Source organism: Thamnophis sirtalis, unplaced genomic scaffold (assembly GCF_051295495.1).
Source record: "Thamnophis sirtalis isolate CommonGarterSnake01/CBP01778 unplaced genomic scaffold, rThaSir2_p1.2 scaffold_16, whole genome shotgun sequence".
NCBI classification, from domain to species: domain Eukaryota; kingdom Metazoa; phylum Chordata; class Lepidosauria; order Squamata; family Natricidae; genus Thamnophis; species Thamnophis sirtalis.
In genome coordinates this window covers 5,675,128-5,700,764 of record NW_028261396.1, presented here as the reverse complement: position 1 = coordinate 5,700,764, position 25,637 = coordinate 5,675,128, and the positions used below count along the sequence as shown (strand labels likewise).

The following is a 25,637-nucleotide window of genomic DNA, read 5'->3' as shown; positions in this document are numbered from 1 at the left end:
GATAGTTCTTAAGAATAGCTGGGTCCAGAGAAGGCTTCTTAAGGAAGTTCTTTCAGGTAGCCTTTAGAGTTCTCTCCGTAGGTGGCAGCAACTTGCAACCTTCCTGGATGACTTCCCCATTGACCTTCTAGGGCAGCCAGCAGAGAAGATTTCAAATGGGGATCACTTGATTGTCAGGCACTTGGCAATTGGTTGTAAGCACAAACATGTTGCCAAGCACCCAGATGAAAACCAGGTGATTTGGAGGGGGGGGGGGAGAGCAGCATTACATTTTATGATGGCTAGAAGTACTGTACTTTACAGGCCATAAAGCACCTTTTCAAAGGCCGTCATAACTTATGAGTTAAATTATAAAAACTTCCTAATGCTTGTAGTCTACCAAATCTCTATAGATGGAGCAGGGGCCAGGACTCAGAAATTATTTCTGGGCACAAAGCTTGTACATATGGGAGAAGGCAGGCAGGGTTGTAGGTCAAGGACTGTGTGCAGGAAATCTATAGATACGGATTCAGGCAGTCATTTGGGAGAGGCGCATAAAGGCCAAGCACAGAAGATAATATGGAAGTAAAATCGCTCTTCATCAGAAACAATTATCCTTGCAAAGAGGATTCTTTGAGAATACAGTGGATCATTACCTCTGAACTCTAGACAGGGCTCCAGAGCTTCAGGGTTTGAAACCTCTACCTGTGAATTATTGAAACAATATCTAAAGTTATTAGTCTGAGGTTTCTGGTCTAGTGTTGCCTTGTTCCCACCTCTCTCCTCCAGATCTTCCTCAGAGTTTGTTTCTTAGCTTGAGGAAGATTTCGGTCAATAGTCTATCACGTTCACTCAGACATTTCATTCTAACATCTGGCCCACCTTCAGCTGGGACACATGTTGAGCATGTCAAGCTAGTCAACTTATTCAGCCTAGAAATTGTCATTCAGTAATTGAGCACACAGTTCTCTTTAGGTGTACTTGAGCTGGGTACTTGAGAGACCGCCTGCTGCCAATTACCTCCCATAGACCCGTTAGATCGCACAGGGTCGGCCTCCTCCGGGTTCCGTCCACCAGCCAATACCATCTGGCTACTACCCGGGGGAGGGCCTTCTCTGTGGCAGCTCCGGCCCTTTGGAACGAACTCCCCGCGGAGATTTGAACCCTCACCTCTCTCCAGGCCTTCCGGAAAGCCGTCAAAACCTGGCTGTGCCGGCAGGCCTGGGGTCGATGAGTTCCCCTCCCCTCTCGACTGGTGTGGCTGTATGACTCTTGTGTATTTTAATTACGTGTATTGTGTTTATATCCCCTTTTCCCCTTTTGAGTTGTTCGCCGCCCTGAGTCCCTCCCGGAGAAGGGCGGCATACAAATAAACTAAATCTTAATCTTAATCTTAGTATAAATTAAATTCTTGGTTCTCCCTAACCACCTTTCCAGCTCTACAGCTTATCTTTAGAATTATTTTGTAAAGACCTTTCTGTTGTTACTATTGCTAAACCTTTACTTATCTACTCCAAAAATTTTACCAATATATTTTGAACAATTTTTGCATGAACTTCTCATCTGGACCAGTTTACCTTCTCCTCCCATACGTACAAGCTTGAGCCCAGAAATAATTACTGAATTCTGGCCCCTGCTTTAGAGATTTAATAGACGACGGGTATTAGAAATTTTTTATAGTGACACCAAAGCTCTGATATGGCTGTCTCTATATCGTTCTCCTTTCATGTTCAGATGCACTTAGGAAAAAAATCCACCTATTCAAAGAGGCTTTAAATATTTAATGATCTATGATTCATAAACTTGTTTTCTTTTCTGAAATCCTTACAGAAGTGCAGGACAGGAAAAGAATTCTTATTAGTCTGCTCTCAGGCCAGCACTAAAAAGAAGTGCATCAGACATTAATACATTTACTAAATCCTTTTCTTTCGGCTTAATTCCTCAATACAGCTTGGTAGCTGAAGTCAAAACCAAAGCTCTTAGGGATTTCCTGCAACACACTTTCTCTCTGACCCTAAGGACTAACTAATGACTTTTCCTCCATCCTTGTTAAAATGGGAGGACAAGAAGAAAGGTCGGGAGGAAAGGTGAGGAATGGGGAGACAGGGTTGTGTTGAATGACAGCCCTTTTAAAGGCAGCCACCCAAACTAGTTACTACAGAACCCTGGTCCAACTACTCTTACAAATAAGTCTTCACAAAAAAGGCAGAGTTCCCATGAAAGACCAAAACCAAAACGGCATTGGACCAGGTGATTAAAAAAAAAAATTCTTCTTGCCAGATGTGCAATACTGCATTCCCTCCAGAGTAGGAGTACAACAGAAAACCAAATTTGTATTCCACTGAAAGCTGCAGATATTCTAAGTGTATTGTAACAACACAACACAATATTGTAAGTTATCTGAAGCCATACAATAAACAAGCAAACAACGTCATTCTATTCCATGGATGGAAACAGGATTGCAAGCCTTGGTAATTCTCTTTTTTCCCCCCTTTTAATTATATAGCAGAATACCTCACAAAACGTTTTATTTCTCTGACAAGCACTCTATGAAGCAGAAGATGCTGTGGGATTCTCCTTGATTATCCCCCTCCACTCTCCATTTTCACCAGCTTGCTTATGATAGCTGAATGTTAATGAGCTGAATGCAGTTGAAATCCACTCCCCTCCCCAACCCAAAGCTTTATGAGTTAAGATCCCTTCAAGGGATTCCACCCACAATAGCTCTTTGCCCGAGAGCTGAATTGCAACCTGGGTGTCAAGCCGCCATCTGCCATGAAATGCACAAAGATCCACCGTTGCCTGACCTAGGCTGAGAGAGATCAGTTCTGTTAAATTATAAGCAGCCGTGATAGAGGCTCATGACACTCCTTATAGATTAATCACCGACTCCATAGCCGATCGCTTCAAGCACCGCCAAAGGCCATTAACCCTATCTGCTCATTAGCATCCAGGGAAAGTGCCCTACACCTCAATTATTAATGCTGGTACACATAAGAGGGGAAGCAGGGGTGGGAAAAAGAGAAATTATTGGTAGAATGCCGAGAAACAACCAGGAAGTCTGAATCACGGCAATATTTTAATACCTTTTGACAGCATAGAATAACTTTAGGAACCGAGGTGCATAACTATCTGCTGACTTACCAAACATGGCTGATTCAACTCCTGCAGATTTATAAAGAGATAAACATATTATCTAAGGCAGTGACCCCCCCAACCTTTTTGGCACCAGGGACCAGTTTTGGGGAATGTTTTCAGTTTCGTTCACTCACCTGCCCCCGCTGACCTCCAGCTGTGCGGCCCAGTTCCTAAGAGGCCATGGACCAGTACTGGTTAATGGCCTGGGGATTGGGGATCAAAGGCATAAGGCAATCACATACCACAGCACCTCATCCCTGGTTTTCCCTTTAACATCTAACAGCAACGTGACATAATATAATATCTATTACATCTCCCTGTTAGTATGAAATACATTACTTTGAGGATGGGTAGAGCCGAGGTGGCGCAGTGGTTAAATGCAGCACTGCAGGCTACTTCAGCGGACTGCAGTTCTGCAGTTCGGCTGTTCAAATCCCACCAGGCTCAAGGTTGACTCGGCCTTCCATCCTTCCGAGGTGGGTGAAATGAGGACCCGGATTGTTGTTGGGGGCGATATGCTGAGTCTGTAAACCGCTTAGAGAGGGCTGAAAGCCCTATGAAGCAGTATATAAGTCTAACTGCTATTGCTATTGGGTACCAAGACTTTGCAACAATAAATATCTGCCCTACTGGAGGGAGGAGCCTGCTCAGCTTTTCTAAGCCTATGAAATTACTTGGACAAATATTCAAACTTTGCCTGTCTGAATTTTATAATAATTTCTAAGCAATTCTAGCCATGAACTCTTTTCCTTTTCCTTTTAGGTTTCGGTTTCGTTTTATTTATATGCCGCCCTATTCCCAGCGGGACTCAGGGCGGCGCACAAACCCAAGGGGGGAAAGGGAAACGCAAAAAGTACAACTTTTGCCTCTAGTTTAACATGAGACATATTGTACACCCCTTGAAAATAATCCTATGAAGACAAGATATCCTTTGAAAAGTTTGGAAGAAGTGTTTCAGGCATTATATGAGACTTCATATCTCTGCTAATAAAAGTAGTTGACTTTTACAGGTTCTGGCAAAAGATGCTATTTTCTAAAGGAATCCCTCATTCAAATTAATATGACTGTTCCTCCAAGATATTTCTAACACTACACTTCCAATTATCTACTAAAGTCCCAATCATGTCCTTAAATGTCTCTCTCTGAGTTTCCAGTTACATGTTAATTATGTAGACAAGTCTCAGTTGCAAATCTCATTCTAAGCCAAGTATTAAATATTATCACAAACAGGGTTCTTTGGTCTTCCAAAACACACAACACCTATTTTATAAACAAAAATTCTGTTTAAAATTTGGGAAGAAAAATATATATTATTCAATTAAAGGCTTTCAAAGCAATTCTGTTTTTAAATTCATGCAAGATTTCTGCAAGTTTACCTGGTTATCATATTTAAGAGACTGAGTTCCAACCAGAAATCGTATTGCGTCTGTTTCTGCAGTTTGTGGGGTCAGCGCCCGTGCCTAGAAAATTGTGAAAAATACAAACGGAGTCATATCCAGCACATTTCAGTGTCTTGAAAAATAATGACATCATTCATTATGACACTTTTAAAAATATATCTCATACGTCCGTATTTTTGAAATACAATTCGAAATGAGTTTATTTTCTATCTTTTGGCACGAAAAGCTGATTTATGGCTAAAAAGTATCAAAGGCATTTTCAGTATGCACTTTTCTTTCATTTATGGGAAATGTGCATGAAAGTGAGAGTAACTACACAGATGTTCAAATTTAAATATTTTGCAGAAAGGGCCATTGAAGGAGAAGATTTAATGTTAATGTTGACCAAGAAAAAACATTCGGATGTATTTTTTTTTAAAAACCAAACAAACTTAGGTTTTACTGAAGAACATACAGAATTGGATTCAATCCGAATTAATCTTTCTCCCGTTGAAATTTATATAGCTAGTAAAATGTATGCCTGGAAAAATAAAATCCATCCACCATTTCCAAGACAGTTCAATTGCATTACCTGCAGTATTTATAAACCATTCACCATGAAGTACAATACAAATGCACCTTTGAATCACTAGCACACTGCTACAGGTAAAGTACTTTGTTTTAAACAAAGAGGATAGATATAAGAATTATAGTAAGACACCTAAGCTAGTTCTTGAATAGTTGTAGCTGCTAATTTAAATGTTAGGGAAGACTATAATTGAGAACAGAGTGATTAATACAGGTATTCAATGCTGAGGAGATTTAAAACTTAGGTAAAGAAATCATTTTTGTTTCCTTATAACTTGCAAGTCAACCTATTTCTTCAAACCAAAGATAAAGAGACATTACTGATTTCTAAATAAAAACCCAACTTTAATTGTATTTACTCAAAAGATGCATCGGTTTGTTTCAGTGGGATGCCTTTCACAGAAGGCAGCTTTGGAATGCAGCCACCGAAGTTCTTACAAAGACAGATAAAACTAGAGGCATTTTTTATAGCCATATGCTTACAAATTAGCAAAGTGGAAGCAATTATGAGTTCCTTTAGGAAGATGCTCAGGACTGCTGTGCTTTAAGGGCATCCTTGGCATAAACATCTTCTGGGGAGGCATACGCACACTCAGGCGGCCAGGAAAAGACCGCAGAAGTGGCTGGGACCAAACCTTCAAGAGGGATAGCTGCTTGAAAGATCCAAATACAATACAGGTAGTCCTCGACGTACGAGCACAACTGAGCCCAAAATTTATGTCGTTGAGAAATGTGTTAAGTGAGTCTTGCCTCATTTTACGACCTTTCCTGTCATAGTTGTTAAGCGAATCACTGCAGTTGATAAGTTACTAATCCAATTGTTAAGTGAATCTCGCCAAACGCCCCCCCCCCCCAATTTGCTTGTCAGAAGGTTGCGAAAAGGGATCACGTGACCTCAGGACAACTGCAATGGTCATAAGTATGATCCAGTCGCTAAGCAAGTGAATTTTGATCACATGATGGTGGGGATGCTGCAAAGGTCATAACTCTGAAAAACGGTCGCAAGTCGCTTTGTTCAACGCCATTGTAACTTTGAATGGTCACTAAAAGAACTGTTGTAAGTCGAGGACTACCTGCAGTGGGCTCCAAGAATCGATCCTTCATAATAGTTTGCTCAGCCCTGGCAGGTAATTTTGAGTTGCAGGATTTGATACTTTAGGATTGCAGGCCTACATTACACAAATTGTCCTCAGCCAATTGTCCAGCAACCATTTGACGTTACAATGGCGCTGAACGGTGGTGATGACCAGTCTTTGGAATTCCTTTCCGACTGGTACCTCTCACACAGACTCAGTTTACAACCACATCATTTAATAACAGAAATTCCCAGTTGCTGTTTTAAGTTGAAGATGCCTATATCCAAACTGTACTTGAACCAGGACAGAAATACATTGAATTATGTAACAGGTTTAATCTCAGTGGAACTAAGGGTTCCTCCAAAATAATGCTAGCCACAATTCAAGGCAATCTGCATTGTACAAATATTTATTTATCATATAGCAATAGCAGTTAGACTTATATACCGCTTCATAGGGCTTTCAGCCCTCTCTAAGCGGTTTACAGAGTCAGCATATTGCCCCCAACAACAATCCGGGTCCTCATTTTACCCACCTCGGAAGGATGGAAGGCTGAGTCAACCCTGAGCCGGTGAGATTTGAACAGCCGAACTGCAGAACTGCAGTCAGCTGAAGTAGCCTGCAGTGCTGCATTTAACCACTGCGCCACCTCGGCTCACACATATGAAGTGTGAAAAAATTTCAAGAACCAAGACAGAATTGTTTAGCGATTTTTTTCTATAAAAGGAAACCAGGTCCATACTCTGAAGATCTGACTGCCTGTCAAGGATCCTGAAAGTAGCTCTCATGTTTATTTTCACTTTATTTTAAGAAGCCGAAGTGAAAGCCAGCAATAAAAGGTGAAATTCTGGTGCAGATCTCACAAACGAACAGCTTGCTGAGAGACATTTTTGTACAATATTTTAGAATCTGTCTCATGTAATCATCTTTGGTATTCCACCCGTGACTTGAGTGACATCAGTTTAAGCCATTTAAGGCAAAGTTAAGAGGCTAGTCTGCACGATTTCAGGTGAAACAGTCTTGCAGCTTGGGAGTTTGGTGGAATATCTCAATGGAAATTTTATCCGTTATGTACAAGGTCCACTGGTAGAAGAAAATATTTGCAGATCAGGGTTGAACTATGAGTTAAGGTTCTCTAAATGGGAGCCCAACAATCAAGATGTTACTGTACTCAAAGCATTCTATTAACAGAAGCATTTCATATTATTCCTGTTGGAATTAAGGTATACTATGCATTGTTGAATAAATAAATGTTAGATAATAAATAAATACAAGGGTTGAATTTTTAGACAATGTGAATCTTTTGGCATGCAAATAATTAAATGACAAAAACTGCATTTCATGTATATTTAAACATAAACTATGGGTCTTTAGTTGTCTTTGGTGGCAATTAGTTATCAGTAGGCTTATTTTATTGTGCACTTTTATGCAGCTAAAAATATTATTGTTTTTGGAGGCAGCTTCTCTCAATAATTTTAAAAGTTATTTTTGGTGGCTTTCTATCATTCTCAGAAAGATTTTAGCTAACCTTTCCAGACTATCTCAAACTCTAAATCATAAATCCTGATTCCATAATACACACTAATTATTCCAAAAGTGAAAAAACGCTAAAAATATCCTAGTTTCTTTCACAGGCCTTATTAGAAAAGGAGACGCAGAAAAGTCTACAGTAATCTATTCCAACTTCATGAAAAGTTATGTTATTCACGAATAACAAGACCTGTTTAAAAGGCACAAAGGCCACTTCTGACTTTTAATACAGGTCTTGCCATTTGGAATACCTTTACGTAGAAAGAGATATTGGACATGTATTTCTTAATGAGATGTGTTTCACATTTAGCACACTAACGGATACATAAATTTCATTAGATTTGCAGGTGACAGTTACTTGCCTTCTGTAAATTGACTTATTTATGTATTGGGTCATATCTACCAGCTTACCTTTCCTTTTAGGCCATTTGCAAAGCATTCCTTGCACTAATTTCTCCCAGAACAACTTCTCTGTAAAATTGGCTACGTTGAAAGAGGCTTGCAACAAAGTCATCCTATATAGGTATCCATAATTGCAAGTTCATGCCTATTCCTGTGATAATTTTTTTTATTTTAAACACATAAGCACATCAACAAACACATGACTTAAAAACAACATAGGAACAAGAAGTTCCATCGTATATCGTACAGCACTTCCGAATCGGTTTCTTTGCAGTTAATGTTTTCCCTTCTATACATTTCTATCTTGCGTTCATAATCTCCTTGTTCGTTATCCATTTTTATGTACAATTCTTTGTTTATTTATACTTAGCTACTTATGACCAAATATTATTTACCTATATTATGCTTTATATTTTTACTGTCATTTATTCTCTTACATACAGATTATAGATATACATTCACATAATTGTTCTTTTTCTTTGCCATTCTTATATTATTATTATTCCATTTGGAAGGTTATAAGGCAGTGTTTCTCAACCTTGGCCACTTGAAGATGTCCGGACTTCAACTCCCAGAATTCCCCAGCCAGCATTCGCTGGCTGGGGGATTCTGGGAGTTGAAGTCCCGGACATCTTCAAGTGGCCAAGGTTGAGAAACACTGGCCTAGATCATTCTTTATGTGTGGACTTCGACTCCCAGAATCCTTTGCAATGAGGATCATGGTGGCTGAGGAATTCTGGGAGTTGAAGTCCAGACATCTTCAAGTTGCTAAGGTTGAGAAACACTGTTATAAGGTATAGTTTAAAAGTGCATGCCTGTTCCTAACAACTGCATGGGAGGAAAAAAAACCCGACAAAAATGTAGGAAAAAAAATAATTAATTCTGTTATGATGAACTTTTGCATTAAAAAAAAAATCCACCATTTTCTGATTTACCTGGAATTCCAGCCCATAAATCACAGGAGCATCATCTTCCATGGCTGCTGCAGCAGCGTCAGCTACCGCCACCTTCCTCCAACCCCGCCCACAGCCCCGGCACAAACACTCCTCCGCCTCTTTCCACCTCTTTTTTCCCCTTCTTCTTCTTCTTCTTCCCTTCTTTCGAAGAACAAGAAGGCGAATCTACAACAAAACGCCTTGGGCCCACTTCGGCCTCCGTACTTCTTTCACTTCCGGGGAGAGGCGTGGCGCGCCGAAGACGCTCCTTCACGTAAAGGAGGCAGAAAGCGGCTCGATAAGGGAAGAGAGGTTGGATGCGCAGGCGCAACTAGGCGAAGAGTGGCTCGATAGGGAAGAGAAGTCGGATGCGCAGGCGCAGTAGGCGAAGAGTGGCTCGATGGGGGAAGAGAAGTTGGCTGCGCAGGCGCACTAGGCGAAAGCGGCTCGATAGGGAAGAGAAGTCGAATGCGCAGGCGCACTAGGCGAAGAGTGGCTCGATAGGGAAGAGAGGTTGGATGCACTAGGCGAAGAGTGGCTCGATAGGGAAGAGAGGTTGGATGCGCAGGCGCACTAGGCGAAGAGTGGCTCGATAGGGAAGAGAAGTTGGATGCGCAGGCGCACTAAGCGAAAGCGGCTCGATAGGGAAGAGAAGTTGGATGCGCAGGCGCACTAGGCGAAGAGTGTCTCGATAGGGAAGAGAGGTTGGACGCGCAGGCGCAACTAGGCGAAGAGTGTCTCGATAGGGAAGAGAGGTTGGACGCGCAGGCGCGCTAGGCGAAGAGGCTTTTCCTTTGCAAATTCGGTTTCCCTGCCGTAGTTTAGATGGGGCGCCGTGGCTGCCGCTGCTGTCATTGGAAGTAAAGCGCCAGAGAGGTGAGGGAATGTCCTCCTCCATTGCTTTTTTCTCCTCCTTTATCCTTTTGGTCATTTAAGGAGGCTTATATATAATAAGGATGTCCAGCAACAGCGGGTGAGAGGTGGGTCTCAATGGCACCTGTGTCCCTGTTGGGTTTGAATGGAGCTGCTGGTGCAAAGACAGAACAAAACCCAGGCAGAGTATTAACAAAAAAAAAACACCTGTCTTTTTTCCTAGGATTGTTCAGTTATTTGGTTTATGGTGGTGGGGGTTGTCCCCCCCCTTTTTTTGAAGTTTCAGGGTAGTTTGGAAATCAGCCGTGGGAAATGCAGGTTTCTGCAGCTGAGAAACAGGATTATCCCTCACTGGCCTCTTAAGGAAATGGGTTCAAAAGTGGGTAGGAGAAGTGCAATTCTCTGGGATAGAAGAGGTGCTTCAAAATGAATGTGTCTTAATGTTAATTGCGTGCATGTTATCTATAAAACTGTGTGTCACTCATAGACAATATCTTCAGGATTCATATAAGATCAGTGTTTCTCAACCTTGGCCAATTGAAGATGTCCGGACTTCAACTCCCAGAATTCCCCAGCCAGCATTCGCTGGCTGGGGAATTCTCGGAGTTGAAGTCCGGACATCTTCAAGTGGCCAAGGTTGAGAAACACTGATATAGATCGATGTTCATGATTCATTTCATGTGTCTTGATAATGGCAGAAGTAGAAGTTAGCAAAATAACAAATGCTGTATTTTACAGATGGGTTCTTGAGGCAGAGCGAAAGTGGTTATGCCTTCAACTCTAAAGACATACTTCGCCGGAGCAAACCTAAAAGGTACGTTTTAATTGTACATCCGTTCTTTCAGAAATGAAAATGCGGCAAAGGTCAGATATAATGGGGGGCTCCTGATTTTGCTCTCTGCAGAAGGACTCTGTTTCTGATTTCATCGTAAAGACTTGCCTTGTTAAAATGTATTAATTGTTCCTGCATGCATTTTGATAGCTGCCTTTAACATATATATATATATATATATATATATATATATATATATGTATGTATGTATGTATGTATGTATGTATGTATGTATGTATGTATGTATGTATGTGTATATGTATATATATATATATATATATATATATATATATATATATATATATATATATATATATATATATATATATATATATATATATATATATATATATATATATATATATATATATATATATATACACACATACATACATACATACATACATACATACATACATACATATATATATAAAATCTTATAGATACCTTTCACCCTGGCTTGGCTGATAACGGATAAGAGCCTGTGGCCTAATGGGTAAGATGTCTGCCTAATATGTAATATAGCCCAGGTTCAAATCCCAGTAAGGGTATGGCTAGCTGATGAGAGCTAAATAGCTTGAAATAGATCTATACTAGTCTCCCTTTATTTATTTATCAGCACAAATACAACAACATTATATATATATATATATATATATATATATATATATATATATATATATATATATATATATATATATATATATATATATATATATATATATATATATATATATATATATATATATATGTGTGTGTTTTTTTTTATTTGTGCTGATAAAATATATATATATCCTGCATGTGAGTATACACTGCATGTATATCATAGTTAGTGGGATGTTGGCTTGCAAGGTAGTCTCTGAACTAGAATTCCTAATTTGCATTGAAAAACATAAATATGCTTGAGGTAGTACTAAGTTTCAATTGTGTTTGTGGCAAACGTGTCAAAATTTTATTTTTTTTAAGTATTTATGCCACCAACAGACATTAGATGGTTTCCAAGTAAAACAAAATAAAACATTAAATATTAAAATAATAAATATAAATCATCCCAAAGGTGCTTTTTCAAGAGGCAACTGGATTTATTTTTCTTTGAAGATGTTTCTCTTCTCATCCAAGAAGCTTATTGGATGAGAAGTGAAACGTTTTCAAAGAAAAACAGAAAAGTTAGTTGCCTCTTGAAAAAGCATCTTTGGGACAATTAGGACCTGGATGATTGAGAATCTCTATAGACACTAAATATTAATGTTAAAATTTACTTACAATAAACAAAGAAGGCAAGGAAAGGAGCAAGATGCACATGGGGTAGAAGTGGAATCTTATCTCAATCTATTAACCACCTCCGGTACGATACACCGCCATTGGGGTCCCAAGCCAATTGGCAAAAGCCAGGTTTTCAAGCTCTTTCGGAAAGCCAAAAGGGTGGGTTCGGATCTGAACTTGGGGGCCACAATGTTTCAGAGCATGGGAGGCATAACAGAAAATGCTCTTCACCTGCCAGAGATAATTACTTGGCCCATGAGGTCCATAGTATGACCCTTCTGCTGTGATGGGTAGAATGGGTCAATCCCATTGGGGTGAGACAGTTCCTCAGATAACCTGGGCCAATGTGCCAAATAGCAGAGAATGCGATACAGCTAAAATTAAGGGTGTTTTCTATTTTAATAAAGTTTTATATGATAGCCACAATTGACTTGATGGATACATGATGCAATGGACAATAAAAAGTCGACATGGACCACCAGGTGATGACCACTTTGTTTATGATGCACTGTGAAAATGTTCCAAAAGTGCCAGTCACTTTTGTCATAATCAGTAGGGTATTTTATATGTGGTACTGATAGGACTTCTATAAATCTGCTAACACAGTTTAGTCCTTGTGTTTTTAAAAACCATAATATGAACACCATCAAAGCCATGAAGGATCAATATCCATGGACATCTTTGCTGACAACTATGGCGTATGAAAACTTCAAAAAATAGTGAATGGGGTTGTTATAAATTAGGTTTCTCTCTCTCTCTCTCTCTCTCTCTCTCTCTCTCTCTCTCTCTCTCTCTCTCTCTCTCCCTCCCTCCCTCCCTCCCTCCCTCCCTCTCTCTCTCTCTCTCTCTCACGTTTAAATTCAGATGGTCCATCTTAAATTCAGCTGTTGTCATTTACATTTTTTATTGCACCTGAATTTATTATATTTCAAGTTAAATGGTTTTTTTGTTCGTTTTTTTGTTCTTTCTGGTTCTTATCTGTTCTTTCACCTATAGAATCTGCAAAAGAGCTGGGAAGAGGGAAACAAATAAATTAATAATTGAAGTCCTAATGTGCTGCGTAGGTGACAGGTTTAATCTATTAAGATCTGCCACCTTAACTCTGTTCAATTTAGTGTTCGCTATCCAAGCCTTCTCATGCAGGATTTCCCTTCTTGTCTACTTGAAGTTTTTATCTTTTTTTTCTTCTATTCCTCCTCACACAGAGTTGTAATGCTATTCTGTCCGTCTGCATATGAATTTGGCCACTGGCAATCTCCCTTCCCCTTTTTCTGAATACAGAGATAGATCAGAATTCCACTAGAGAACATTTCAATCAGCTCTTCTTGCAGGAGAGATACTCAGTCTATGCCTTGAAGGTAGAGATTGTGTTGTCCAAGTCTGAATTCGTGACATTGCAAGCCAACCAAGTAGAATATAGTATATAGATAAGGCAGTGGTTCCCAAACTTGGCAACTTTAAGACTTGTGGACTTCAACTCCCAGAATTCTCCAGCCAGCTCTGCTGAGCTGGCTGGAGAATTCTGGGAGTTGAAGTCCACAAGTCTTAAAGTTGCCAAGTTTGGGAACCACTGAGATAAGGCAAAGCGCTTTGTAGCACAATACTTTCCCAAGTGGAAAAATGGATAGTCAAGGAGACCAAAGGCCCCAGCTGGATCTATCCTATATTTTGGCCCGGTCAAGAGCTCATTGTTAAGATACCTAGTTTTTCAACCATTACTTTCATGCTAAGAAAAAAGCAAGTAGAAGGGGGGGGGTTAGGAATTTATTAATAAAGTGTTACATACTTTGAACACAGTGTTCTTAATTATTGCAGTGTATATTGTTGCTTTATGCATAAATCATCCTACATGTATACTGATCAGTAGCAATTTCTTTTTTACGTAGAAGAAGTATGGAGAAACAAGAAAGCAATGTTGAAGACATTGGAGTAAGAAGCCCGAACGCGATGGCCGACATTTGTGATAACCAACAGGAGGCTTCTGAGGAACTTCTGTTCCACGAAGAAACCATTGATCTGGGAGGAGATGAATCTGCATCTGAAGAAAATGTTGCAGATGACTCCAGTAACTTCATAGATAAACTGAGTGAGCACATGATGGAGAGCGTCCTGATATCTGATTCTCCAAATAACAGTGAAGACGATACCGGCGACCTTGGCTGCCTGCAGGGAATAGTCAAACAAATGGAAGCAAACGATGCCGAAGCAATAGAAGGAGAGGAGCATTTGGAGAGACACGAAGTCATTAGAAATGAGAAGGACACAAAACTCGAAGCTGCTGCCAAAAGTATTTCCGATTCGAGAATTGACTACCAGTCCTCTTCAAATGAACATCCGATTCAGACGCCAGCAAAAAACGAACTGGAAGGAGAATGTGACAAACTTTTAAAGTCTCCATCGAACATTGTTGAAGAAAGCAAGCCAGAGGAAGTTGTTTCCGTTCCGGTTGTCATTAAATCCCCAGATGACGCGGAACCTATTCCCATCTGTACCATCTTTAGCCAGGGGAACCAAACAACTGGCCAGCAGCAGTTCCTGCATGATGGCTTTGAGCCTCAAATGGTGAAATCACCCAGCCTTGGTGCTGTCAGTGAGACTCCGGTGAAAATCCATCCGCAGGTGGTTCAGCCTAGCCCAAGCCTAAGCAAATTCTTTGGGGAAGCCATTAGCAATAACACGTTAGCTTCTGATTTCTTTGATTCCTTTACTACGTCGTCCTTTATTTCCGTCAGCAACCCCAATGCCAGTGCATCTGTACCCGAACAGATGTCTTCTCTTGTAACAGTTGGGGAATTGCGCGACTCTGTTAAACATAAATACGCTCTTAAAAATGGAAGATCGGAACCTGGGAAATCTGCCTCTTCTCCAGAAATATCTCAGTCCCCAAAGCCATTTTCCCAGATTCAAGCTGTTTTTCAAAGCGCCGATGACCCTTTTGCCTCCGTGCTGAACATGAGCGAGGTGGACAGAAGAAACGACGCCTGGCTTCCTAGTGAGGCAACTAGGAATGTGTTGATTTCAGTGGCCACCCAGCCGTATAATAATATTTTCATAGACAAGGAGAAAGTGACCATGCCGGGATTAAAATTTGACAATATTCAGGTGAGAATCATCTTGTGCTTTTAATCACTTGAAACCTCATCTGATAAGAGCCAAGGTGGCGCAGTGGTTAGGGTGCAGTACTGCAGGCCACTTCAGCTGACTGTTATCTGCAGTTCAGCGGTTCTAATCTCACAAGCTCAAGGTTGACTCAGCCTTCCATCCTTCTGAGGTGGGTAAAATGAGGACCCGGATTGTTGTTGGGGGCAATATGCTGACTCTGTAAACCGCTTAGAGAGGGCTGAAAGCCCTATGAAGCGGTATATAAGTCTAACTGCTATTGCTATTGCTATAAATTCCAACACAGTGTCTGCTTTTACATGTCGCTTATGTCCCACCTTTCCATTAACAATAATGCTGCAGATGGATAACAATTACGAGACTGTAGAGCCCGCCCAATCTGGAGCTCATGACAGTCAACCATGAGTTGATCAAGGCGTGAGTGAATGTCTGAAACTCCTCCAATCCAGGGAAAAGCTCGTTGATGTACCAGATGTAATTGTTCAAAGTTCCTCTTGGGCGTAGCTGCCATCTCCTTTTGGAGCATGAGCTGTGAGTCCAAGAGGAACCCTAAATTTCATGCTAGCCTCATTTGGAAGTGCAATCCCATGAAAAAGTAAACACAGAATGTCTCCAGAATTAGGGAGGCCAAAAATGAAGCTACTCAGGATTGAGGCAGAGCCTGTTCCTCCTCATCCAGACCTGCGCAACCTCCAGGGATTAGGTCAAAGTTCAAGGTTCATTTTATTTATATGCCACCCTATTCCCAGCGGGACTCAGGGCGGCGCACAAACCCAAAGGAGGGGAAGGGAAAACACAAGAACTACAACAAAAAGTACAGGGAATTTAAAACAACCAACAGCCACACGATTCGAGAGGGGAAGGGAACTCATTGACCCCAGGCCTGCCGCCACAGCCAGGTATTAACGGCTTTCCGGAAGGCCTGGAGAGAGGTGAGGGTCCGAATCTCCGCGGGGAGTTCGCTCCAAAGGGCCGGAGCCGCCACAGAGAAGGCCCTCCCCTGGGTAGTAGCCAGATGACATTGGCTAGTAGATGGAACCCGGAGGAGGCCTAATCTGTGTGATCTAATGGGTCTTTGGGAGGTAATTGGCAGCAGGCGGTCTCTCAAGTACCCAGGTCCAATACCATGAAGGACTTTATAAGTGGTCAGGATCTTTCAGCCGTCCCATCCTTCTGAATCCACCACGTCACCTCATGCAGAACATGGTTTCTATGCTTCTGCCTCCCCATCACCTCTCCCACATCCCTCCAGCTTCTTGCCTGTCAACAAAGTGTACACACACACACACACATACACCCCTCGATGTACTGTACATGCACACCAGCAATCCCCTACTCACCTAACACACGGCCTTATCCAGCCATTAGCGCATCTGCCATCAGGTACTTGGCAGCCTATTGGGAGGAGCAAGTCATTGGCCCTCAAACTCTTGAGGTGGGGAGTGTTGCCATCCTGGAACACAAGGATAACAATACTGAAAGGTCAGAAAGATCAATGTAAGCATCCTTAGCCCAGCTCATCAGGAAGGGCGCTGAGAAAGTTTCTGTGTACAACCCAGGGGTGGGTTTCTCGCCCCGTTCCAACTGGTTCGGTTGGAACGGGGCCGGTGGCGTCCTTGTGCATGCGCGCAGTGCACGCATCCGTACTAGCGTCTGTGCGATGCTCCTGCTGCTCCTGGAGGATCGTGCAGGCACTGTATGCGTCCTGCGCATGCATGGAAGCGCAGAACTCGTCAAAACCGGGTAAGAAATGCGGGTGGGCGGGTGGACCCTTCGGCGTTCCCGGAAGTTACTTACTTCCGGGTTCGCCGACCAACCGGTTCGCGGGGACCGCCGCGAACCGCCTGAAACCCACCCCTGGGTTTCTGAGTGAAATAAATATTCCCAGACTTCCTAGAAATGACCTATGGTCTGTACAGTTCTCCTTCACAGATGGCCAGAGAGGTGGAGGATCTAATAAAGATTAGGTCCCTAGGATGGATGTAATCCTGTCCCTCTTGCTGTGGTCCCAGTTTAGGATGCCTAAAACGTAGTTCCTTTTCGTTTCGAGGAACATTTTTTTTTTTTTTTGTCTTTTGCAGTGAAAACGACAAGAGGCCAAATCTGGATTGAAAACCCAGCAGGGCCAAATGATTAATGTTCCTTCCCCTCACGGTATGCTCTGATATTGATCAGCATCCTGAGGTGGAGAAGAGAGACCTCACCCTCAGAGCTATGTAATTAGTCTTTTTATTTTGGCCCTCAGAAAAGCCAAGTCAGAACCTGCTGAGATCAAAGTAGAAACACAGATGAGGTCTTCAGTCAGGACCCCTGTCACTATTTCCTTATGGAATGAAGAACCTCATCACTCTCCAAAAAGGTAGATTGGCTCCTGTTCTTTGGCCCACCTTGGTCCCTGTAACTATTATTTAACTACAGAGTAATGTTTGAGCAGACTTGTAGTGTTCTAGACTTCTACTGTGTCTTCTCAGTATCTTCTAGTGAAATCAGCTAAACCTAGTCCAGAGAATATGAACTGAAGAAATTTAAAGGACTTGGTATAGAGAATCTAAACCAGTGTTTCTCAACTTTGGCCACTTGAAGATGTCTGGACTTCAACTCCCAGAATTCCCCAGCTGGACTTCAACTCCCAGAATTCCCCAGCCAGCATTCGTTGGCTGGGGAATTCTGGGAGTTGAAGTCCAGACATCTTCAAGTAGCCAAGGTTGAGAAACACTGATCTAAACCCAGTGTGAAATAAAAAGCTGTGTTGGAGAAAATCAAGTATCCTCCTTAAAATAATGTTTTTCGATGATCTGCAAAAAGTTTCCTTTCACAGAAATAGATTGTCTGACCAAGCATACCAAACCCTTTTACTGAGATGGAATTATCTTGAATATGTTTCATATATATATGCTAGATATTATGTCCTTTTTTCCCATTAGGGTGATGCAGTTAAAGATTTAATGCTCCGCTTCCTTGGTGAACAGGCGGCAGCGAAGAGACAAGTTCTCAACACCAACTCTGTGGAGCAGTCTTTCCAGGGCTTAAAACAACTGATTGTAAGTAATACGGTGTTTCTTTTTCAGTTCTGATTCCTTGTGGATAGTTCCAGTCTAAAGATCTTGTTTACTCTTTTTTCAAAATGTCTTGAAAGTGATACAGTTCAGGATCTGCATTTTCAGATTTAGGAAATGGGCACTTGTAGAAATTTATGATTGTGTTTCGGGCATTCTTACAAGGTGGCTGCTTGAAAGGTTTTCCCATTAATAAAATAGTGGCTATAAGAGATAATGTCCAGTGTCGTACATCAGGTTTTTAGAACGTTAGCCTCATAGAAAGAGCAGAGACCTCTGTGTAATCTGCTGCTTGAGGCAGCTACGTCATTTGCAAAGTTTATTTAGTAGATTTATTTATTTAGTAGATTTATAGGCCGCCCAATCCCGGAGGACTCCGGGCGGCTAAAGTTCATTAGGCCACCTCAAGGCTCTTTCCTGAGTCGAGGTGGTGCAGTGGTTAAATGCAGCACTGCAGGCTACTTCAGCTGACTGCAGTTCTGCAGTTCGGCTGTTCAAATCTCACCGGCTCAGGGTTGACTCAGCCTTCCGTCCTTCCGAGGTGGGTGAAATGAGGACCCGGATTGTTGTTGGGGGCAATATATGCTGACTCTGTAAACCGCTTAGAGAGGGCTGAAAGCCCTGTGAAGCGCTATATAAGTCTAACTGCTATTGCTATTGCTATTTTTTTGTGCACGTGCAGGTAATTCTCTGTTTGTTTGTTTGTTTGTTTATTCAATTTAGGTAGCTGCCCATCTCAAACAGTGACTCTGGGTGCAAGCAGGTTTGAGATTGGTTGCCCTGGGATTCAGATTCAGATTTAGTTTATTTGTATGCCACCCTTCTCCGGGAGGGACTCAGGGCGGCGAACAACTCCGAAAGGGAAAAGGGGACACAAACACAATACACGTAATTAAAATACACGAAAATCACACAGCCACACCAGTCGAGAGAGGGGAGGGGAACTCATCAACCCCAGGCCTGCCGGCACAGCCAGGTTTTGACGGCTTTCCGGAAGGCCTGGAGAGAGGTGAGGGTCCGGATCTCCGCGGGGAGTTCATTCCAAAGGGCCGGAGCTGCGACAGAGAAGGCCCTCCCCCGGGTGGTAGCCAGATGGCATTGGCTGGTGGACGGAACCCGGAGGAGGCCGACCCTGTGCGATCTAACGGGTCTATGGGAGGTAATTGGCAGCAGGAGGTCTCTCAAGTACCCAGGTACTTGAAGCCTCAGCTATCCCAACAAGTGCCAACATGCATTTATTCACCCAGCTGCCTTCTCTCCCAGATGCCTGCACTGACCTTTCACCTCCTGCTTCCAGCCGCGTTGGCCTCACTACCTTTGCTGTCGTTTTCCCTCCCCGGATTTCCCGGATTCTGTGGCAGACATTCCCTAGGCATGAACTCTCAGAGCCTCTGTAAAGCCGCGTCGGCTTCATAAAGCTGCACTGTTTCCAAAGGCTCTCTGAAGTCTGCCTAGTCTTTGTAAAGCGGCCTTGTCTTCATGAGGCTGCGCCGTCTTTCCAAAGGCGCTTCGAAGACAGCACTGCCTTTGTAAAACATGTGTTGTCTCCGGAAAGTCTGTGGAAAGACAATGCGGCTTGCAGAAGGGAGCACCGTTTTATAAAGACAGCTTAGCGTTCTGAAGACAACAAAGGTGGCACGTTACTTCAGCTTCTGCAAAAGGTGAAATGTTGTTGTGGGGCAACCTGGGGGAGAAGGCAGCTGGGTGAATGGATGCTTGGTGGGGTTTGCTGGGGTTCACTGCTGGGGCACTCACGTCTGGGAAGCGTTAGGCAGAGAAACTGGAGCTCCAGGTAGAATCGCGGCTTCACGGAAGGGACAAAAAGATCGTTGCAAAGAACTGAGAGAGAAGGCAGCTATGTTGCTTGCAATTGCTGGGGTGGGCGACTGAGGCTTCCTGGCACATGGCCAGCAGCCCCAGAGTCACACAGTTTTGGGACTGCTTGATTGTCCTGCAAGCAGGATGGAGAGGGGCCGAAAGGCAGAGATCGGGGGAGGTACGTGGGTGGATGGAGTCAGAGGCCGTCCCTTAACTCAGTGTTTCTCAACCTTGGCCACTTGAAGATGTCTGGACTTCAACTCCCAGAATTCCCCCAGCCAGCATTCGCTGGCTGGGGAATTCTGGGAGTTGAAGTCCAGACATCTTCAAGTGGCCAAGGTTGAGAAACACTGCCTTAACTTACTGAGGCTCAGAACGGGAAGGGACCAAGCTCAGAATGGCTTGGATTGGAGTGGGCGTTTGTGTAATGATTCTCAATTAATGACCCACAGCAGGGATTGCTTTTGTAAATCGATGCAGTCACGTGTTCTCTCACTTTATGGCTGCGCTGATTGACCATGGCGGTCCCAATCTCAGTTGTAGTTGTAAGTCAAGGACTATCTGTAACAACGTGTTCACATTTATTTAGCACTAATAAACCTATCAGTGGCTAAGACGTTGAGCTTGTTGATCAGAAAGGTCAGCAGTTTGAATCCCTAGCGCCGCGTAACGGAGTGAGCTCCCGTGACTTGTCCCGGCTTCTGCCAACCTAGCGGTTCGAAAGCACGTAAAAAATGCAAGTAGAAAAATAGGAACCACCTTTGGTGGGAAGGTAACAGCGTTCCGTGCGCCTTTGGGTGTTGAGTCATGCCGGCCACATGACCACGGAGACGTCTTCGGACAGCGCTGGCTCTTTGGCTTTGAAACGGAGATGAGCACTGCCCCCTAGAGTCGGGGACGCCTAGCACACATGCAGGAGGGGAACCTTTACTTTTAACTTACCTACCAAAGTAATACAGCTAGAGCACTTCTTTTTACCATTTAGTAGTTAGGTTTTGGTACAGCGGTAAGAGTAATCCTTTTTGCCAAACTGGGAAGAAAAATTAGATAGAAAAAATCATGGAAAACTAGACATGCTTATTTCTGTAAAAGGAAGATTTATCCTAAATATACAGCACTATTTTTAGTTTCACAAACAAATAAGAGAGATAGTGAAAAGGTAGGTTTGAACTGTTATGTTGTTATATCTCTATAGTCTATGGTGGGATTTACCTAAACTGGCTAATGGTTATTTTTCTTTTTCCTGTTCTGTATCATTTTGTAGTGTAATCAATTGTTCTATACACAAAAATTCCTTTTGTGTATCTCTGTTTTAAACCGTTAGACCAACAGTTATTATTCAGTTTTTTAAAATGTGTCATTAAACTTCCCTTGAGTCTTCTGATAAGCCAAAAGTATCTCTTTTTCAAAAGAAAAGTTTCAATAGACTTAAAGAGTTCTGAATTGAAAGATTATCAGGTGAATTTAAAGTGACAAAATATTCACAGATCACATCACTGAAATATTTCTGGATTTGGCTTATGGAAAAAAATTGTTTGCCAGGTTTATCTAAAACACACAATGAATAATTAAGAGGGAAAGCAATCAATCTCTTCAAACAATTTCTCCATCCCATATCGCCTCCCTCTCTACAAACAAATCTTTAAAGCCTCTCATCCACTCTAATCACTGTCCTTTAAGAGTTACCTGAAATAACAGTGTATCATACATCACATATTATAAACTTGATCTAATAAAACTACTTGAAATTCCTTCCTTTTTCCTGTATATCTCATTTTCTGTCTTAAATCCTCAAACCTCATCTTTCAAATCCAGTCATAAAAATTATTAAAATTATCAGAATAATATAACTGTTTTAACTTTAATCCAATAAACTTAAAATGGAACAACTGAAATCTTTCCACTATCTTATCTATAAATAAAACCTTAAAATATCAAAATCTAGTCCCGGTCAGGAAAAAGCTGTTACATATTATTAGTTATGATAATCTATTTTAACCTTGGTCAAATAAACCAACTTTATATTCCTTCTACTTTCTCCTAACAATCCTGAGCTTTTGTCCTTTCAAATATGTCCACACAGTTCCCTTTCATTTTCTCTCTGTCTCTTCTCACAAAATTGCATTAACAAATCAGTTTTGTAAATCTAACATAAAAGTTATCCAAGTCACGCTTCTGATATATTATTTGTATTATCCTTTTTAGTTATTAAAAACATCAATTTCATCTTTTTCCTTTTTCCTGTTTGAAGCTTGTCATTTGAAAATCCTCATTTAAATCAGTTTCAGTCTTATCCAATAAGATTTGATTCTCTTCTGAAACATCATTGAGTAATTATGGCTGAGAGCCTTAAAATTAACTTTTAAGTCCATTGTTCACACATATTTCTCTATAGATCTGTTGCTGAAATGTTTTACTCCATTTTGCTTGATCAAATCCAGTAATAAGTATGCTTCTCTTTTAATTGTTATCTTTATTTTCTTCTTATTTCCTTTAGTGTCCAACGTTTAAAATTCCATCTTATCAGGTCGTTTTTCTTCTGAGAGCACATCCTTGAATAGTTTCTCATGGGGAGAATTCTTATATGTACTTTTAAAATGTTATCAGATCCATCTGGACCTTTAGTCTATTTATAATTTTCTAAAATCAACCCTTTCTAATAACCTTTTCCTGTTGATTCAGAAAACAAATGTATTTGCAAATCTTGACAGCCATACTTAAAACTTGTGTCATAAGATTGAAGAAAATACCCAGTTGAATATCACAGAACTTGCTGTTTTGGAGGTTCTGAATATGTAAAAAATAATTTAAAAAATTAATTAATTCCACAGTGATTAACAAATGCAGATCAACCCAGGACCCGCCTGTATTGTACTTGCTTTATGTTCAGATGTGGTTAATAATAGACTTCTGAAAAACTATAATTTTCATTTCAGTGGGTTATAAGATCCAATCGACAGACTTAATGGCTACATATTGAATATTTCCAGTACTATTGACTACCATTTTAGTATTTTTATGGAGAAAAATACTGTTAGACTTGAAATAATAACTATTCCTTCTCTCTCTCTCTCTCTCTCTCTCTCTCTCTCTCTCTCTCTCTCTCTCTCTCTCTCTCCCTCCCTCCCTCCCTCCCTCCCTCCCTCTCTCTCTCTCTCTCTCTCTCTCTCTCATAATTGTTAGCTACCATTTTGTGAGCAATTTTTTAAAATGTTATTATATTTTAGTCTGCCCTTTAGGAGCGAAAGAAGGGAAACAGATAAAAGCACCATCCCATGTGGTTGGCTATATGACTAGTGGAGTAAAATTCTCAGGGACTTCTTTCTTTTCCTTTAATTGAATGGCTATGACTGCAGTTTTATAAATTTGGGCAAATGATAATCTCAGAAAACATTTAAGAAAAACAGTTAAAGTTAATTTTTCGGCAGTGTTGCTGATGGAATAATATTACCAATGCGATAAATTCCTCCTCTTCATTCATCATCCTTCTGCCCATTCCCACATTGGTCTTGGGAAGAATATGTGGATCAATGGGGAAAAAGACTAAGAGAAATTCATGATACACAGTAGAAGACAAGTGTGCAAAATATCACATGTAGCTCCTTAATTACAATATTTTATTATCTTATAAATGTAAAAGAATATTAGGAAACTTTAGCCTACGAAGGGGTTACCGACCATTTTTTTTAAAAATGATGTCAATGTGTTCTACCCAAATAATTTATATTAGAGAAGAATGTCATCCAAAATGGAGGAGGACATTTTAATCATTTTAATGGTGTCATATGTACAGTTAAAGATTCCCTTTGGGGGAAAATCATATTCTTTCTCTTAGTGGAGCATCTAGATTTTACATGGAATTTCCATCCATTGTCAAACATAATAAAACTGTGGGCCTCTTGTCTGTATTTTTTTTTATAGCTGAGAAGTTTCCATTGAAAAAGAATTCTCCTGATTTAAGTAATATTTTTTATTCCAGGAGTTAAATTATACACTACTAAAAAAGAAATCATGAAATGTTTTCAAATTGTAATCTCCATTCTGAATTGATTTGCAATCTTAAGTTGTATTTCTCCGTTGTCTACATTCTGACTTCATCCTCAGCATGAACAAGCTAACTTCAAAAAACTCTGGTGTTTTTCTGTCCCCAACTCTGTCCCAACTATGAAGTAATCCTGGGAAACTTTCACTTCTGTTTAAGCACATATCATCAGAGTTTATATAGTAGATAATATTTGAAACAAGCAAACTTGGTTTCTAGGCATTTTATACCAAACTAATACATAGTTAGTATCCCGGAGTCCTTCGGGAATGGGCAGCATATAAATATATTTAATTTAAAAAAAAAATACTTTATTTTGGTGTATATCTTGACCAATGATTTCACTGCAGTTGATTTGGGCCGTTGCCTTGGGAATATTTGGGGCTCAGAGGACAGCAAGGAATGACACGTGCATTATGAAGTCAGCATGCAGATGTTTATTTATTAAATATATTTATTAAATATATTTATATGCCACCCAATCCCGAAGGACTTACACATTAGCGTTAGATGCCATGGCATCATATAATCTCATATTAGAATGATGTCTCATTTTGATGTTATTGCAACTTGTTAGGAATACTACTGTTAATATTTTACAATTATCTATTGGATAGTAAGTACAGGTAGTCCTTGATTTGCAACAGTTCACTCAGTGACCATTCAAAGTTACAATGGCACTGAAAAAAGTAACTTAAGATCATTTTTCACACTTATGGCATTTCAGAATCCCCATGGTCACATGTTCATAATTCAGATGCTGTGCAATTGGTTCATATTTATGACAATTGCATTGCCCCAGGGTCATATGATCAGCTTTTGCCACCTTCTGACAAGCAAAGTCGATGGGGAATATGCATTCACTGAACAACCACGTTACTAATTTACCAAATGCAATTGTTCAGTGAACAACTATGGCAAGGAAAGTCGTAAACTGGGGCAAAACTCATTTAATAAATGTTTCACTTAGCAACATAATTTTTGAACTCAATTGTGCTCGTAACTGGAGGACTACCTATATAAAGTTGTAGTAGTTTGTAGTTTTATTGGTTTTGTATGCCGCCCACTCCCGAAGGACTCTGGGCGGCTTACAATAAAACAGGGAGAGGGGATAAATAAGACAATACAAGACAATACAACACTTTTAAAATACAGCAACAGTGGGGTTGAAGTGGGGCCGGATACTTCAACAGCCCCCAGCCTGCTGGAACAGCCAGGATTTAGTAGCTTTAAGGAAGGCCGGGAGGGTAGTGAGGGTCCGGATCTCCACGGGGAGCTCGTTCCAGAGGGCCGGGGCTGCAACAGAGAAGGCTCTCCCCCGGGGAGTCGCCAGCCAACATTGGCTGGCAGATGGAATCCGGAGAAGGCCAAGCCTGAGCAATCGAATCGGTCTTTGGGAGATAATCGGCAGGAGGCGGTCTCTCAGGTACCCAGGTCCGATACCATGCAGGGCTTTATAAGTGACGACTAGCGCCTTGAAGCGTGTCCGGAGACCAATGGGCAGCCAATGCAGCTCGCGGAGGATAGGTGTAACGTGGGTGTACCGAGGTGCACCCACAATCGCTCGCGCGGCTACATTCTGGAGTAAAGAAACAGATTTGCCACT

At 41.2% G+C, this 25,637-nt stretch overlaps 2 protein-coding genes across 2 annotated transcripts in view; one reads left to right on the top strand and one right to left on the bottom strand.

Moving 5' to 3' along the window:
• EIPR1 (EARP complex and GARP complex interacting protein 1) overlaps positions 1 to 9,293 on the bottom strand; it is a 73,884-nt gene extending 64,591 nt beyond the window's left edge. The window contains exons 1-2 of the mRNA XM_087702752.1: positions 9,028 to 9,293; positions 4,494 to 4,577 (exon numbers count right to left, since the gene is read on the bottom strand). Of these exons, the coding sequence (XP_087558878.1) occupies positions 4,494 to 4,577; positions 9,028 to 9,069 (126 nt within the window). The 5' untranslated portion in view covers positions 9,070 to 9,293. The remainder of the gene's footprint in view (positions 1 to 4,493; positions 4,578 to 9,027) is intronic.
• A 187-nt stretch (positions 9,294 to 9,480) lies between these two features.
• The window catches only part of TRAPPC12 (trafficking protein particle complex subunit 12), a 77,698-nt gene continuing 61,541 nt past the window's right edge, over positions 9,481 to 25,637 (top strand). The window contains exons 1-5 of the mRNA XM_087702751.1: positions 9,481 to 9,731; positions 9,783 to 9,903; positions 10,639 to 10,714; positions 13,882 to 15,097; positions 18,040 to 18,156. Coding sequence (XP_087558877.1) covers positions 13,889 to 15,097; positions 18,040 to 18,156 — 1,326 coding nt within the window. The 5' untranslated portion in view covers positions 9,481 to 9,731; positions 9,783 to 9,903; positions 10,639 to 10,714; positions 13,882 to 13,888. The remainder of the gene's footprint in view (positions 9,732 to 9,782; positions 9,904 to 10,638; positions 10,715 to 13,881; positions 15,098 to 18,039; positions 18,157 to 25,637) is intronic.